At 42.0% G+C, this 18255-nt stretch overlaps 1 protein-coding gene across 1 annotated transcript in view; it reads left to right on the top strand.

Annotated features, from left to right (window-relative positions):
• The first annotated feature begins 8168 nt into the window (after nt 1-8168).
• The window catches only part of MOSMO (modulator of smoothened), a 10609-nt gene continuing 522 nt past the window's right edge, over nt 8169-18255 (top strand). The window contains exons 1-2 of the mRNA XM_027765399.1: nt 8169-8477; nt 10258-10470. Coding sequence (XP_027621200.1) covers nt 8345-8477; nt 10258-10470 — 346 coding nt within the window. The 5' untranslated portion in view covers nt 8169-8344. The remainder of the gene's footprint in view (nt 8478-10257; nt 10471-18255) is intronic.

Raw genomic sequence — 18255 nt, 5'->3', positions numbered from 1 at the left:
GGCACGTGCGCTCGCCAGACAGACAGAGAGACATAGAAACAGAAAGTGAGAAATCACCCTCCAGAGGGGATGGTCACGCCACAATCCCTTCTCCTCCATTCTCCTCTTGGGATCTTGGGCACGCACGCACACGTGCCTGGCGTGAGTTTTAAGCCACCGGGTCCAGGACTCGAACCGCGGTCAACTACGTGGGAGTCCAGCAACATAGCCATTACGCTAACTGCTGGTTCCCTAATTCAGTGGTTTTTAGTATACACACAATATTGTGCAGACATCACCACTATCTAATTCCAGGACATTTGCCTCACCCCAGGAGAAAGAAATCTTGTACTTCCCAATTCCTCTTTCCCATCTCCTGGCAACCACTATTGTCTGCCTCTTTGGATTTGCCTATTATGGATATTTCATATAAATAGAACTATATATTAATAGTATGTGGCCTTTTGTGTCTGGCTTTTTTCACTTAGGTTTATGTTTACAAATTCATCATGTTGTAGCATGTATGAGCATTTTTTTAAATTGCTGAAAAATATTCCATCATATGGACATACCATATTTCGTTTACTCATCAGTCGATAAACATTTGATGGCTCCCACTATTTGACTACTATGAATAATGCTGCTATGGGGACCAGCAGTTAGCGTAATGGCTATGTCGCTGGACTCCCACGTAGTCGACTGTGGTTCGAGTCACGGACCCGGTGGCTTAAATTCACGCCGGGCGCGTGTGCGTGCATGCCCAAGATCCCAAGAGGAGAATGGAGGAGAAGGGATTGTGGCGTGGCCATCCCCCCTGGGGGATGATTCTCGCTTTCTGTCTCTCTGTCTCTCTCTGTCTGTCCGGGAGTGCACGTGCCCTATAGCGGGATTAAAAAAAAAACCTCTCAAAAAAAAAATGCTGCTATGAATGTTTATGTACAAGATTTTTGGAAACATATGTATTCTCTTTCAACCCCTGAGTGCACTGCAGTTCACTTCAGTTCTGACACTAATCACCTGGAGTTAGAGCAGACCCTACTAGTTAAAGGACTCAGTCCGCCACAAAACTGCCTCTGATTCAGCTGACTTGCAAGTTCACAGGGTCTCTAGGCTACCTTCTGACTACAGATTTGAAAGTTCTTATTACCCCCCCTCGGAAGGTTGATGAGGTAATTATAGTGTTTCAGGTGAGGTTTGTGTGTGTGTTTTAATTTAATTCTTAGTTTTTGCTAGAGGGTGTGTTTGCTCACCAGAGAGATACAGAGAGAGCAAAAGAAAAAATGCACCTCCTCCTCATGGGGAATAGTCATGCCACAAACCCTTCTCTTCCATTTCTCCCTCTTTGGGGAACTCTGCGTATGCACAAACATAGTCGGCCATGTGGGATCCAGTTGCCCTAACCACCAGTCCACAAAGCCGACCCAACTTGCAGGTTTCGATAGGAGCTGTGTGGATGACAAGCACTGAATGAGGTTATAAGAGCTTGTCAAAGAAGACATCCCAGAAATGACATCTGAGCTACAACTGGAATTTAGGTAGTAGCCAGGAGAGGAGGTTTGGAAGAGTATTCTCATTAGAGAGAACTGCATATATGAAGGCTTGGACTGTCAGTGTGTGCGAGGATACATGTTAGGTTGTCAGAAAAGTCATGGTGTATTTTTCTGTGTTCATCTATGCGAAAATGCAGTATGACTTTGCTGGCGACCCAAGAAATATATGAGAGTCAAGAATTGATCTAAAACTGGACCCATGGTTAGCCATGGTTCAGATCACAGGCTCGGTCAGTCTGAAACATGCTGGGCATGCATGTGAGTGCCCAAGATCCGATGAGCTGGAGGACTGGAGGAAGGGGATCAACAGCAGGACCACTCCCTGTGAATGGCTGCTCATCTTTCTCTTGTGCATGCACACATACTATCATGAATAAAGAAAATCTTTAAAAAAATTTTGAGCATCAATTATGAAAAGTAATTAAAGGGAAGACTAGAGCAAAAGTAGTAGTAGTATCATGCAGACCTTTGTAGGCAGTTTTTTAAAGAGTTTGGACAGTTTTTCAAGTGTACGTACAGAAGAACCAGATCCAAGAAAGATCTCTAGAAACCAAATTGTAATGGATGGCGGAGAAAAAGTGTTTGTGGGAAAAAAATAGAGGAGAAGCTAAAGAGGCAGGACGAAAACCAGTAAAATAGGAAATGGAGAGTCACTACAGGATATGTGTTGGAAGAAGCTATAGCCAATATTGCTAAAATGTTACGAGTACTTAGGTGTATCCATTAGTGTCCACAATGTGGAGTGAGTGAGCTTGACCAGAGCTGTTCCAGTGGAGTTGTTGGAGCAAAACCCAAGCCACAGTTGGCTGAAGAATCAATGAGACCCTTGATAAGGCTGGGGACAAGGGAAGTTTGTTAGAGCAAGACAGAAACAGAAGCCATGATGGTGGCACTGGGGGATATCTTGGCATAATGGGGGAGCAGCACATTCGAACAGTTTGAGATCTAGAAATGGATAGATCCGAGAAGAAAATGATAAATTGGGCAAGATCCCAAAGAAAGTGGGAGGATAGGATCCAAAACAAGGATCAATAGAATGAGAGAATGACAGTGTGCAGATAAGTTCAAACATTTGATGATGGGCAGTTGGAGTTTCTGTCTGGTGACCTCTATCCTTTCCTCACCTTATTCATGATAGTGCATGCAACCACATTTGAGGCTGGGGGAGGGAGAGAGATAAGCACCCTCCACAGGACCTGATCAACACTGCAGTCCCCTCTCTACAGTCCCAGCCCTTCAGATCCTGAGCACTCATGCATGTGCCTGACATGTTTCAGGATGACCAGTTCAGGGACTCAAACTGTGGTCACCATGTTGGATCCACCTCCAAATCAGTGCATCACCACTGCACCATGGAGCTGGCCCTGATGGTCCCTGTTTTGTTTTTGTTGTTTTTTGTTTTCCCAAGAAGTAGTAATGACTGATACCTATTGGATGTGAAAGAAGTGATCGATGGTTCTGATTTTCAGGGAGAGTACAGGAGACTTGGGATAGAGATAGCAAAGAACTGGGAAATGCTGAATTAGGAAAACATGCTTCAGGACATCAGTGATGGCCCTTGAGGTTTAGAAATTTACATTGGCACCCGTTTCCTGTGACATAATGATTTTCTCCATCAGCATTCATCAACCGGAGGTAAGTGCAAGAAGAAACATGATATTGAGTCAGGGCTGTGGAATTTTTTGCCAGGTGAGCGCATAAAAGGATAAAGTTAGGTGGTGATATGATGGATCAAGGACTCTTGATAGGGAGCCATGAAGCCATGAAGATAATGTAGAAGTGATTGGGAGGGAGAAGGCATGGGGATCAGTGGCTACAAGCACCAGAGATCAAAGAACAGGTGAAGATAACGGGAGGGAACCCTGAACTATCGTGGCACTAGTGCTAGACTCAACCTCTGCTGTTACTCCAGCTTTCAGACACTATCCTTGTGTGCTTCATTAAGGTCTTCCTTTTACTTGTTCATTCTTTTTGTCCAGTTCACTATTTATAAGTACCTGTGTCCTAAGGTAGACTCCGGAAATCATAGCGGATAAAAAATCACCATTAGCAGTGTTCCTGGAGAGAGAAATTAAAGAATGTAAAGTTTTGAAATGACCTCTATGGTATTTTCAGTACTGTGCTTCTATGTATTTAGAGTATGAGCCGCCAGGGCGTGCCTTGCCCAGGGGGATGTACATCACTGCATACACCGGGACCATTTCTCCACCTGCCCCTCAACTCTCCTCAATTTCTTGAATCAAGCTGTTAACTAAAATATGAAACTCTGCAATTTTAGTTAAATTGGAATACTGCCCCTTGCTTAAATGCAAATGCTCTTGAGAGGGCAGCAGGTTAAGCCTTTATCAATAATTAAGACATTTGTGGTCTTATATTTGGTCTGTGTGACCAACAGGAAAGCTTGCCAAGACGTTTACATCCCCAGGGAGAGAATAGAGCAGGAGATCTATCTTAGTGGTAGGCATAGTGTAGGGCCAGGTCACAATACCTAGAACTGCCAGGGAGACCTCCCTGCGAGGAAGAACTTTGTGAGTAGGAGGAAAACAGGACAGGGAAGAAGGCAATAACCTATCTTATTTTAAAAAAAGAAAAAAAATTTTGAGAGAGATTTTCACTGTAGGTTGCATGTACTCACCAGAGAGACAGAAAATGGGAAATCACCCCCCAGGGGGAAGGCCACGCTGCAGTCCCTTTTCCTCTCAGGATTTTGGGCATGCATGCACACACGCCCAGTGTGAGTTTCAAGCCTCTGGGTGGGTCCAGGACTCGAGCTGCAGTTAGCCATGTGGGAGTCTAGTGCCTTAACCACCTCACCAGCTCCTGATTTTTAAAAGTTCAGGCAGAGGGGGTGTGCACTTACCAGAGAGGGAGGGAAAGCACACAGGCACATGGACCCAATATGTTTCTCAAGCAGCTGCATCTGAGACTCGAACTGCACAGTTGGCCATGTGGGGTTCAGCCAGTCTAACCATCATGCCGCAGGCTGGCACACCAATTTTAAGTTTATTTTTGCCCAGGTTCAACCCAGTACGGGAAAGCTTTCTCTGGCCAGGATGCAAGCACTTTCCCCTGTTGGGTCTGCCTCTCTGCTTTACAACCCCCAGTACAGATTTTCTGACACTGCTTTTACGTGGAGTGATGGCATGCATGCCTGCCACGCTCAGACTGGCTGTGCTGATTCTTTTCAGCAGTGCCTGGATCTATAGAGGATGAGTGTCAAAAGCCTCTTTAGTTAAGATAGCTCACTTAATGGGGTACGACTCGCGACTTTCCCTTTTGTGTATTATGCACAGGTGAGATACTGAGAGGCATTTGGGATGCTTTAGTTTCTAGTTTGGTTTCCTTTTCCCTATGGTGTACAAGTCCTTTATTTGGCTGGATTGGTTACCTAGGAAACAACTGCAGAGTAAAGATGGATTGGTTGTTTGGGGAATAGAATTACAGGCCCCTTCCAGAAGCAAAAGACCTGTTGGATAAAACAAAAGTTGGTGAATGGCTGAGCTTGCACTTAGTAAGTGTGCTGCAGGAGAGCACAGAGTACGAGGCAGTTCTACAGGAGAACCTATTTAATGCAGTGTGATTTCAAATTCAGCTCGTTTTTAATTCACTAGACTTACCAAATGCTTATTAATTTCCTGCTTGGTAGCTACTGCTACAAGGCATTTGGAGGTGTTCTAATGAAGTAGAAGGTGCAGATTTCTCTTCTGAAAAGCTCGTGTTTTGTTTGGGGTAAAAGAAAGCTACCTCAGTATATGGAATGCCACGTAGCCAGCTGTGGTCCCAATCCCCTGCCCGGCTGACCTGAAACACTCCAGGTGTGCATGCATGCACACGCCTGAGATCCTAACAAGCTGGAGAGCTAGGGGACAGGGATCAAGGCAGATAAGACCCTGTCAGTGTTGATTCTCTCTCTCACTCTCTCGTGTGCACATGTGTTCTCTGTCATAAGTAAAAAAAATTTTTCATTTTTTTTAAAGCTGCCTTAAAATCAAGTGCATGATCTAGTGATACAGACTTGATGTGTTAAGAGCATTTAGAAGATAGGCCACATGGTCTACTGGTTGAGGGAAGCAGACCCTACATGGCTGGCACTGCATGGTTCAAGTCTTAGACCAAGCTGCTTGAAAAACACACCAGGTGCATGTATGTGCATGCCCTAACTCCTAAAAGGATGAAGAAATGGAGAAGAAGGGACTGAGGCATGACCACACCCCACTGGAGGGTGCTTTCTCTTCTCTATGTCTGGGGACTGCATGTGCCCTCTAGCAAAAATTCTTAAAGAAAGAATTTGGAGGAAGTAAAAGATTTTGACTGTCAGTGTGAGCGATAGATTTGAATGTACAGGCAGGAGACAGTTCACCGAGATAAAATGAAATTTAAAGACCTAGTGAAAGTTTGGGTACTAAAAGTATCTGACGTAGTAAGATTTAATAGTAACAACATGGATACCCTTGGAGATTTCCCCAGTTAGCTTATGGAAAATATGTGCCTGGTTTACAAATTTTGTCTCTAAGAGTCTTATTCAAAAAAATGGATTTTAATAACAATGTTGGCTGACCATTGGTCCAGCCTTTATATATTTAAAGAAAGTCTGTTTTCACTGAAAATGTGACAGAGTATTCATTTTGGAATATCTGAGTGCTACAACAATGCCAAGCACATAGGAGACACTCAGTAAAATATTCGTGGATTGATTTCTTACGTACAGTATACCTTCTGGTTGTCAGTTAGCATTAGCTTCATTTCTTTGCAAGCAGAGATCCTGAATATTTGGTCTTGATTTGTTGTGATAAAGAATTTTCTAAGTACAGGAGCCTAACTCTTCTTTTGAAGTAGAATGTCTGTCAGATCATTTCCAGTTGATTTGTGGAAGATATGTCTATAATCTTAATTTTCTAACTTGTTCTGTTTGTATTCACTCGGTATGGTGTGCCAGACAGGAGAGGAGGATAAAAGCAGTCCCACTCAGAAAACTTAAAAACCTACAGGCACCAGTTAAGTTGATTTTCATGCCAATGTTTCTCATCGCGTCCATATATAGAGAGTAAGAGAAGCACCCTAAAGACACTCAGAAATATTTTGAAGGAGAGGTATCAGGATTTACTGAATTTATCATTTTTACTACTTGTAAAATGTAATTCTCAAATTCAGATTTAAGAAATCTACAAGAAATACAGAGTTATCAATGAAACTTTCTTTGCATATAAAATTTAGATGTGGGGACCAGCAGTTGATGCAATGACTATATCACTGGACTCCCATGTAGTCTACTGCGGTTCGAGTCCTGGACCTGGTGGCTTAAGCTCACGCCAGGTGCGCGTGCCCAAGATCCTGAGAAGAGAATGGAGGAGGAGGGATTGCAGCGTGGCCATCCCCCCTGGGGCGTGATTTCTTGCTTTCTGTCTCTCTGTCTCTCTCTGCCTTTCTGGCGAGCGCACGCGCCCTATGGCAAAAAACTCTCAAAAATAAAATTCAGCTGTGGCCAGCCATGGTGGCACAGTCGTAATTCAGCCCTCTGTGATGCTGTGGCCACGTGGGAGGGTCCCACGTTTTTACCTGCCCAGGTCTCATTGTGTGTGTGAGCCCTGTGATTCTGGCTGGCTGGGGCTGGGGGTGGATTGTGGTATGTAGTCTTTGTTGGGGTGACCCCCATCTCTGTCTCTCTCTCTCTCATGAAAAAAGTAAACTTTTAAAAAATTAAGTTATGAAGAACGTTGTTGCTATAATAATCCACAATAATTGCATTTCGTTCAAGGGTTTTTTCATTGCCTGTAGTCTGTTCTTACAGCAATTACAGCTTTTGTAAATGGAAAAGAGTAATTTGTTACAAGTCTTTTGTGGAATGATCAGTAGTTTCCTGTTAGTAGTTCTTAAACGCAGTGAATGCCTTCTTCATTTCCAAAATTACAATGAAATGCTTTATCATAATAAGACACTCCCTCCACCCCAAGTTTTCTTTCTAAGGAAACTTTCTAGTGTTTTAACTTAAGAACAGTGCCGTAGTTCCTGGATGCCTATTCACCCTTACCTTATCTCCTCTTCTGATTTCAGTCATTTACAATGAAACTTTAAAAATTACAATAGTGTTCAAACTTTTCTTGGTTTTAGGTTTTTGTCATAGGGTGCATGCACTTGCCAAAGAGAGACAGATAGAGACAGAGAGAGGGAAAGTGAGAAATCACCCCCTGGGGGGATGGCCCTGCCAGAATCCCTTCTCCATTCTCCTTGGGATTTGGGACAAGCACACACACGACTGGCCTGAGTTTCAAGCCACCATGTCCAGGACTTGACCAGCGATCAGCCACATGGATTCCAACACCTTCACCACCATGCGACCTACTAGCCCCATGTCGAACATTTTTACTGATATATTGGTTCGTCAGAAAACTCATGATGTATTTTTCTGTTTTTCTGTGCAAAAATGCGTCATGACTTTTCTAACAACCCAATACGTCTAACATGTAAAGTCGTTCAGCTCCAAGCAGCAGCTGGGGGAGGCATAGTGTGTGGCATTATTGGATGGTCTGCTCGCCTCTTGTCCCTGTCTGCCTCCATCCACAACCCCATAGTTGCAATGCTGTTTGCACCTGTGCAGGGATTACCACATGGGCTTAATTATTAGATGATTTGGGAGAAGTGCAGTTCATTTATGCATCACCTTCCACTCTACTTAGCATTATGGCTGGACAGAGCTAGCCTTAGAGAGAAAAGCAAAGTACAACTCAGTTTTGGGAGCAGAACTGATTTCTTGCTTCATTTTCTTTCAACACATTGCTTTATTTCTTAGAGTGGATCAATAGCAAAACACAGGTTGCATGAAAACACCCTCCCTCCAACAGCCCCACCTCCTCATGAATACACATCCACTGGATCCAGTCTGTCTGACCTCGCCCACCCACATAGCTTCCCAGAAGCCTTCTAGGACTTGTACCGCTGTCCTCGCAGAAGGTACCTGATCTTAGCAAGTACTGTGACTTTGAGGTCAATGTCTGTTTTTATTTTTAATGTGTGTTCACAGTGAGAAAGTAATGCAGACCAAAACTATGCAGGTATCTATATATTTTCAGTGCTCCAGCAATTTCTGATCTTGCATTTTTGGTAACTTTTCCCATTTGCAGTTGCTTTTGCAAGGGGAAGCAGTCTTTATAAGAAGTACCTTTTTGTATTTTATGAAGTAACATTTAAATTCTTCTTCTTAATGGGAAAAAGGAGAAAATTACCCTTTCACTTTCATAATCTGGGTTTCTTTAATTTAATTCACCCCCAAATTGACAGAGGTTGTCCTTGAGTTTGACATGAGAACATGTTTATGGAAAAACAGCACTAGACATTTCATAAAAATCACTCATGGGGCCAGCAGATGGCGTAGTGGTTACATCACTGGACTCTCTCACATGGCTGATCATGGTTCAAGTCCTGGACCCAGTGGCTTGAAAAATACACTGGGCACGTGTGTGTACGTCCCCAGGATCCTGGGAGGAGAATGGAGAAGGGACTATGGCGTAGCCATCCCTCCAGGGGATGATTTCTCACTTTCCCTTTCCCTGTCTCTGTCTTTGTCTCTGTCCCTTCCCCTCTGCCCCCGAAATGCACATGCCCTAAGACAAAAACCTCTACATACACACAAAAAAATTGGGGACCAGCAGATAGTGTAATGGTTACGTTGCTGGACTCCCACATAGTCAACTGTGGTTCCAGTCCCAGACCCAGCGGCTTAAAACTCACTCTGGGTGCATGTACATGCGTGCCCAAAATCCCGAGAGGAGAATGGAGGAGCAGGGATTGCGGCCCCCCCCTCCTCCCGGGGGGGGGGGGGTGATTTCTCATCTTCTGTCTCTGTCTTTCTCTGTCTCTCTGCCAAGCACAGATGCCCTATAGCAACAATCTCTCTTTTAAAAAAAGAAATTTAAAAAAAAATCACTCATTTTATTTAAATGGGGGGGCACTTTAAAAAACACTTTTGTAATTTGCCTTCATGCCTTTCTGGTGAAATATGCAGAAATAGTTTGACAGCTTTCATACTTGCACATTGGACAAAATTGGTGAACTCACAAAGGTGGGGGAACCTCCTAGTTTTTCTAACATTTTCTTGAATTTAATGGAAAACTAATTACATTATAATAGTCTTAGACTTTTTAACTTGGAGAAATATATTGCTTCTAGTATCAGTCTGCTATCTGGTTTTATTTATGTATAACGACTAGGCATATTATAAGTTTGACTTTACTGTCCAGAAAAGCATTTTTCTCTTCAGCTAAAATAATGTACAATGAGTCTTGGTCTACAGATAGAAAGTTTAAAAAAAAAAAAAAGAAAGAAAGAAAAAAGGAAAGGCTTAAATTAAAGTAAGTAAAAAAAAAAAAGAGCAAGTTCTTAAATTCTTTTCATTAATACGCAAGCTCAATGAGGGCAGGAGCCTCATCTGTATGTTGTTTGCTATTTCCCTGGATCCTGGAACAGTGCCTGACACACATACTCAGAATAGCTTTCTTTCTATGGCTTTGTGAGTCTTGGTTTTATTTTTCAAGTTCACTTTGTATGTGAAGCCACGTATTGCTACATGATGAGCTACAGCAGAATGCCGAAGGGTGGGACTCAAGAGACTTGTGTGCTTAAATGACCCAAGAGAGGCAAATAAAATATATAAGTACTAATGGGGTGGTAGGAGGGAATTTCCTCTGGGTGCGCCCAGCCCACTAACGTATTCCCACCTTTTGCATCTCCCCAGGAGCGCTCACTGTGGGCCTTGTGCGGCAGTGTCAAACAATCCATGGACGAGACCGGACATGCATCCCACCCCGGCTCCCCCCAGAGTGGGTCACTACACTGTTTTTTATCATCATGGGAATCATTTCATTGACTGTCACATGTGGTTTGCTGGTGGCTTCTCACTGGCGAAGAGAAGCTACAAAATATGCCCGATGGATAGCATTCACTGGAAGTAAGTAACCTGTGCTTACTAAACTTGTGTAGAAGGTGTGCACACGGGTATGTTCATGAAGATAATCACGAATCAGTAATAAGGACTCTAATCAGAGGTCACCACGTGCATATAGTGGTGAGAGAGACTCACGCAGCCCCCGCAGCTCTTCAGAACTCGTGCTGTAAGACCAGGACAGGCAGTTTTCATTGCTTTGTATGAAATGCTATTTTAATTCACTTTATTTTGCTCATACTGTGACATAAGTATTCCAGGTTTGGAGTCTTTTACTCTTCTTAAAGGTATTAGCGTTTCATATCAAAATAAAAATAAATCTAGAAAAAAAATATATAATATAAATTAAATGAAGGTGGTGATTTGCTTTTTTTTTGGTGATTTGTTTTTTAATGTCATGGATTTTTGAGTTTCTGCTATTATTGTGTGACCCCTGAAAAAACTGGCATGCGTGGTAACTTAATAATTACCAACTTTCTGTACTCTAGTAAGCTATCCAAAGGTGTTTCATATAGTCGCATATTTAAAAAAATTGGTTTAGTTTTAGAACACATCTGAGGTTTATCATAAAACAAAAGTAGAAATGTACGAAGAAAAGATATTTCTGTAAGTCTGCTTTAATGCTTATTTCTCTCTAAAGCAATTTTGCACCCCCAGAAACATCTGGCAGTATCTGAGAACATTTTTGATATTCACAACCAGGGGATGCCAGTGGCATCTGGTGTGTAGAGGCTAGGCATCTGCTAAACATCCTAGAAACGCACAGGGCAGCCCCCCACAACGAGGGAATATCTGGCCCCAGATGGGAGTAGTGCTACATGGAGAAGCCCTGCTCTGGGGAAGCAGGGTAACAATACCGATGCAAAATACTGTAGGACTTTGCTTCTGATTCAGGCCCCTAAAACCATCTCGGGTTTTTGTAAGTCTTTTAAAATGAATATCATAACACAGCTTGCTGTCACTTGATATTTTCATTTGGAACTAGTATAAAAGAGCCAAAGAATTCCATATTGCCCTTAGAATGTTAAAACTCAGTTTATCCTTTCAGGCTGTAGGATGACAATGCTCCTGAATGAGTCTATTTCTCTCTATCTCTCTGTGAAACTTTCTCTTTAATATATCAGGTTGTTGGAAAAGTCAGTAGTATTTTTCTATGTAAAAATGCGTCATGATTTGCCAACAACCCAATGTGTTTCTAACTCTGTTTTGTTTTGGTTTTGTCTCAATATTGTCCTTAATTTTTAATTTTAGATCAGGTTGCCTTTGGCTTCCAAGGGTTGCTTCTCCACCCTTATTTAGCAATGTGAAACAAGTAGATGATCTTCCCTCGTCAAACAAATCTCCTGGGACAGGTTGTTCTAGACAGCAGGATCTGGAACAATTGTAGTCACTTCTGCTTAGTTAGAAAGTATTGATGAGGAATTCTTTTCTTTTTTCCTTTTTTTTTTTTTTTAAGAGAAATTTTTTGCTATAGGGCACGTTCACTCGCCAGAGAGAGAGAGAGAAATCGCCCATGAGGGATGGCCACGCCACAGTCCCTTCTCCTCCATTCTCTCCTTAGGATTCTGAGCATGCATACACACGTGCCTGGCATGAGACTCAACTGCAGTTGGCTATGTGGGAATCCAGCAATGTAACCATTGCTCCATCTGCTGGTCCCAGGAATTTGTTTGTTTGTTTGTTTACTGTAAGGTATGTGTACTCACCAGAGTGAAACAAGAGAGAGGGAGAGAGGGAAAGTGAGAAATCACCCCCTTGAGGGGTGGCCACAATCCTGTCTCCATTCTCCTCTTGGAATTTTGGGCACTCATGTACATGCACCAGGTATATTTTTTAAGCTGCTGGTATGGGATTGAACCTACAGTTGACCATCTGAGATACAGCCATCTTCACCACCATACCACCGGCCAGCTCCAGAGTCACTCTTTTTTTTTTTTTTAAGAGATTATGCTATAGGGTGTGCGTGCAGACCAGAGAGACAGAGAGTCAGAAAGCAAGAAATCACCCCTCGGGGGGATGGCCACGCCACAGTCCTTCTCTTCCATTCTCCTCTTGGGATCTTGGGCACACATGCACACGCGCCTGGCTTGTTTCAAGCCTCCAGATCCAGGACTTGAACCGCAGTTGGCGCGTGGGAGTCCAACAACATAACTATTACATCATCTGCTGGTCTCCAGAATTTACTCTTTAAGTAGTAAAGTAATATTAAAATAAGACTTAGTTCCTGAACTTAGTTAAAATTTGCAAATGCATGTCCTCTAAATATCAAAAATCTAAAAAAGAGTTTAGCAGAGTAGTATGTTAAAGAAAGCATTAAGATGTTCACATAAGCTCCTGATTTTCGTGAACCAGTAAAGGAAAAGGACAAGGATTATCTTTGTTTCTCATTCTGCTTCAACAGAGAATATTTAAGTATGTGTAGTTGCTCCCAAATGCAATATATTTTTTCTTGGTATTTTAACTAAATAATTTAACTTTTTGAAATAATACTTGCATATGATACAAAATTTAATACCTATGAAAGGGTGAAAAGTTCCATTTGTGGCCCTGTCACCAAGCCATTCCTTCCCCAGAGGCAACCATTGTTATGAGTTTCTTAGGTTTCCTACCATAGGTGTTCTACGAATAGACACACGTGTCTGCATATGTGTGTGTATTCTACAAATATGTACTTATATAAAAGTTCTTCACACTATTCTACATCTTGGTTTTTTAACTTAATGTCTTTGGAGCTAATTTCATTGAAGGAAGCCTATGCTGCCTTCCTCTTCTTAGCTTCCTTAAATACACCCTTGCTGGGGCGGCAGTTCTGAGAGGGATTGGGCTCCCTCTAGTGTTCCCATTCAGTCCTTGAAAATGCACTTTTTCTCTATTGTATATCTTTCTATTCCAAATAAGCAATAGTTTTCATAATAATGTGAAGGTAGCATTTTCCAATGGCTGTCAGTAAGGAAAAAAATACATCTAAGAGGAGAGCCCTGCGGGATTGGGCTTGTCTATGAAGGCAACAGCAACAGGGACGAGCCTTCTTCTCTAAGTCCAAGCCTTGTTCTCTCCTTGGCTGCCCTGATTTAGCACACCTAGCAGTGACCTGGCCTCGGACATTTGCCACCCAGAAATCTGCCATGGAAGAAGTGAACTTGGGTCTTTGCCAGCTTATTTAGGACCCGGCACTTAATCTTCAGTGGCTGGTAGATATTATCAGCATTAATAAATTATCTTATAGAATTATTTATTTAACTTTATTTATTATCATTATTCTTCAATTTAACCGGGGTGGGGAGGGAGAATGAGAAAGCAAACCACCAGGCCTGGGACTTGAACTCAGTCGGCTATATGGGAATCCATCGCCTCAACCATCGTGCCACCTGCCAACCACAGTGTTAATAAATTTTAAGATCTAAAATAGCTACAGTCCTCAGTATCCTAAAAAAAAAGCTCACCCACCTATGTTAAATCGAATAGGAGGTTATTGCTTCATTATACTTTGATTAAGCTTTCCTAACCAATGTGGAAAATATTTAGTTCTTAAAAACAAACTAACTATAGTCATTAATTGATTATGTCATTATAAAGGATAGATTTTTATTTTACAGTAGAAAATAGGAAAAGATAGGAATAAAGTTAGCACATTAATTAACAGTGAACAAGTTTAATATATACATATTAGTTTTTTAAATTATTTATCTATTTTATTTATGTATTTAAGTTTGCTATAGTGCTTATGAGAGAAAGAAAGCCACAAGGTCCAGGATCTGAACTGCAGTCGGCATGTAGGAGTTCAGCGCCCCAAACACCATGCCACCTGCTGGCAACCATATATACATATTTCTCTCTCTCTTTTTTTTTTTAAGACTTATTTATTTAATTTTATTATTCGTTCACTTATTTTAATTTGACAAGAGAGAGAAAGAGAGAGAGAGAAAAGAAAAGTGAGAAAGAAGCCACCAGGTCCAGGACTTGAACCATGGTTGGCCAAGTGAGAGTGTCCAGCACCTTAACCATCACGCCACCTGCTGGCCTTCATATATACATATTTCTAAGCCACTTTTCTTCTAAATTACTTCACTATTTCTTAAGATTAGATTAGTAAACATTAAGAAAAATATTGTTTGCAAACAATCACCTTGTCCCAGGTCAGCAGGTGGCATGTAGGTTAAGGCGCAGGACCCCCCATGGCCCACTGTGGGGTTCAATACTGGACGCAGCAGCTTGGAAACCACACTGGCTCGAGTGTATGTGTGCTCATAATCCTGAAAAGAGACTGGAGAAGGGATTGTGGTATGGCCATCTCCCTGAGGGGTGATTTCTCCCTTTCTCTTCCTCTCTCTCTGTCTCTCTCTAGTGAGCAAATGCACCCTCTGGCAAAAAACTAAAACAACCAAAAAAGGTCTTGTCCCGTTTTACTCACTGAATTATTTTAAGCCATAAAAACACTGATGACAGATAAGGCTAATAAGTGGGCATTGGCAGCACTAATAGGTTATTTGTTACTACCTATGTATCCAAAGACCAAGAACTGTAAAACTTAGTGCTAGAATTTTTCATTTGTTCACTTGTGGGTAGCTGAAAGAATCCAAGTTTGACTGTGTATTATTTGGTGTGATCATTTGCCCCAAATTAAATAGACTCTATGTCTATATAACATAAAATTTAAAAAGTCTGCATGAGTGGTGCAAAGCAAATGAGTACTAGTGCATTTCCTTTTTTAAAAAATTTTTTTTAAATTTATTTATTTTGAGTTCTTGCCATAGGGCATGTATGCTCATAAGAGACAGACAGAGATGGTAAGAGGGAAGGTGAGAAATCACTCCCTGGGCAGATGGCCATGTTGCAGTCCCTTTTCCCCCATTCTCCTCTTGGGATGTTGGGCATGCGTGCATGTGTGCCCAGCATGATTTTCAAGCTGCCAGGTCTTGGACTTGAACCAGGGTCGGCTGTGTGGAAGTCCAGCACCTTAACCAGCTTGCCATCTGCTGTCCCTACTAATTTATTACTTAAACTGGTATATTATTTAAGCAAATGATACTTTTTAATATATTTCTGGAGCGACTCTCCTTCTGAGAAAGGATTCCTAATTGGCTTTTTAAGGATTCTCATATTAAATTGTATTGATTGATTAACACATACTGAAAACTTGCAGAAACAAGTGTCAGCTGATACATTTATGTAGGGTTCTGTCAATATTCCTAGGCTTAAGTTGGAAAAGGTTTCTCATTCAGTTAATAATGAAAAGCTTCAACTCTTCATATACTGTGACTAATAATCTGTCTTCACATTACACTGAAGAAATGTTTCTGCCTCAAGGAAATTTGAAGGACTACGAACATTTGACCAATATGCTTTCAAAAACAAAAGTATTTTCTTGGAAAAGCTAGCCTATCTGTAAGTAATTCATGTTCACTAAAAAAAGCATTTCTTTCATAGCACAGGGGAACACATGGTTTGCTAAAACATTGACTGTGGAATTGTTTCTACCCAGACATTAAGTTTTCTGATATCTTTTTTTAAAATTATTTATTTAATTTTATCTATCCACTTATTTATTTTAATTTGACCACAGAGAGACACAGAGAGCGAGAAAGAGAGGGAGGAAAAGTTAGAAAGCAAGCCACCAGGTCCGGGACTCAAACCGTGGTTGGCCATATGGGAGTGTCCAGCACCTTAACCATAACGCCACCTACTGGTCCCAGGGCTTTCTGATATCTTTCTAACAACATTTTAGTAAATAATATATTTCATTTGTTTATATAAAAAACTGAAGGCTTCCCACCCTCCCCAACTTAGCCTTTCTGTGTATGCAGAAACCTGAAGGTGATTTTATTTTTTTGAAACATTGTTCATAAGAAATAACTACTATGATAGTTTGCTGAACATCCCAGAAATCTGAAGTTCTTCCTTTTCTTTTTCTTTCTTTTTTTCTTTTTTTTTTTTTTTTTAAGAGAGATTTTTGCTATAGGGTGCATGTGCTTGCCAGAAAGACAGAGGCACAACGCAAGATATCCCCCAGGGGGTATGGCCATGATGCTGTCCCTTCTCCTCCATTCTCCTCTCGAGATTTGGGGCACGGATGCACATGTGCTCGGCTCGGCATGAGTTTTAAATTGCCACTCCAACTGTGGTTGACTGTATGGGAGTCCAGCAACGTAACCATTACACACCATCTGCTGGTCCCAATCTGAAGTTCTTTCTACTAGCTATTTTAAATCAGAGAAAGATAAATCATATTTATTTGTACATGCCTTTTCCTTTTTTAAAAAGAATTATTTATTTAATTCCATTTATTATTATTATTTTTTTAGAGGTTTTTGCTATAGGGCGCGTACACTTGCCAGACAGACAGAGAGAGACAGAGAGACAGAAAGCAAGAAATCACCCCCCAGGGGGGGATGGTCACGCCGCAATCCCTTCTCCTCCGTTCTCCTCTCAGGACCTTGGGCCGGCATGCACACGCGCCTGGCGTGAGTTTTAAGCCATCGGGTCCGGGACTCGAACCGCGGTCGACTACGTGGGAGTCCAGCGACATAGCCATTATGCTAACTGCTGGTCCCGATTATTATTATTTTTTAATTTGGCCAGAGAGAGGCAGAGAGAGAGAAAGGGAAAGTGAGAAAGCAAGCCACCAGGTCTGGGACTCGAACCACAGTCAGCCACATTGGAATCCAGTGCCTTTAACCACCCAACCCTCTGCCAGCCCCTGTAAGGGGCCTTTTCTTTATTTCCTCCTAACTAATACCAAGGTGAGGAAGACAGAATGCAGCATTTATTCAGCACTCACTCAGTCTGGCACTGTACTAGGGACTTGAGTTCTGTTTATCCTTCTAGTGTTTCTCCCATTTTCAGAAGAGAACTGCAAGCCTAAGAAGTAAGTAGAGAGCCAATAAGTAGTAGAGGCAGAACTTAGTCTCTTTCTGACTAGCGTGTGCACTGAGTTACTATTCTAAATGATTACGATTAGGATATGTGAGTACTGAGTAGTTTTAGAGAAGGCTTTTCTTTTCTTCCTTCTTTCCTTCCTCTCTCTTTCTTTCTTTCTTTCATTCTCTTTTTTTTTTTTTAAGAGATTTTTGCCTTAGGGTGCATGGACTCCCTGGGTGGGACAGAAAGAGACTGTGAGAGGGAAACTGAGAATCACCTCCCAGGGGAGATGACCATGCCACAATCCTTTCTCCATTCTCCCTGGATCTTTGGCACCCATACATGCCCAGTGTGAGTTTCAAGCTACAGGTCTGTGACTCGAACCATGGTTAGCCATGTAGGAGTCCAGCACATAACCGCTACACCATCTGCTGGCCCCAAGAAAACTTTTTTTTTTTTTTTTGTAGAGGTTTTTGACTTAGGGCATGTGCAGTCACCGGAGAGAGAGAAACAGAGACAGTGAGAGGGAAAGTGAAAATCACAGCCTACCCACCTCAGGGGGGATGGCCATGCTGTAATCCCTTCTCCATTCTCCTCCCAGGATCTTGGGCATGCATGCACACACACCTAGCATGAGTTTCAAGCTACCAAGTCAGGTACTTGAACTGTGGTCAGCCATGTGGGAGTCCAGCAACATAACCACTATGCAATCAGCTGGCCCCTGGAGAAGACTTTTTTAATGCTGATATTTAAAATCATCTTAGAGCCAGCTGGTTAAAGCAGGTGGATCCCACATAGCTGACTACGTGGTTCAAGTCTTGGACCTCAGTGGCTTGAAAAAAAACAGCTGGGCACATGTGCCAGAATCCCAAGAGGAAAACAGAGAAGGGATGGTAACATAGCCATGTCTGCTAGGGGATGATTTCTCTCTTT

This window comes from Tupaia chinensis, unplaced genomic scaffold, assembly GCF_000334495.1.
Source record: "Tupaia chinensis unplaced genomic scaffold, TupChi_1.0 Scaffold138136_1, whole genome shotgun sequence".
Classification (NCBI taxonomy): Eukaryota; Metazoa; Chordata; class Mammalia; order Scandentia; family Tupaiidae; genus Tupaia; species Tupaia belangeri.
The sequence above is the reverse complement of the archived record's forward strand: the minus strand, read 5'-3'. Positions and strand labels throughout refer to the sequence as shown.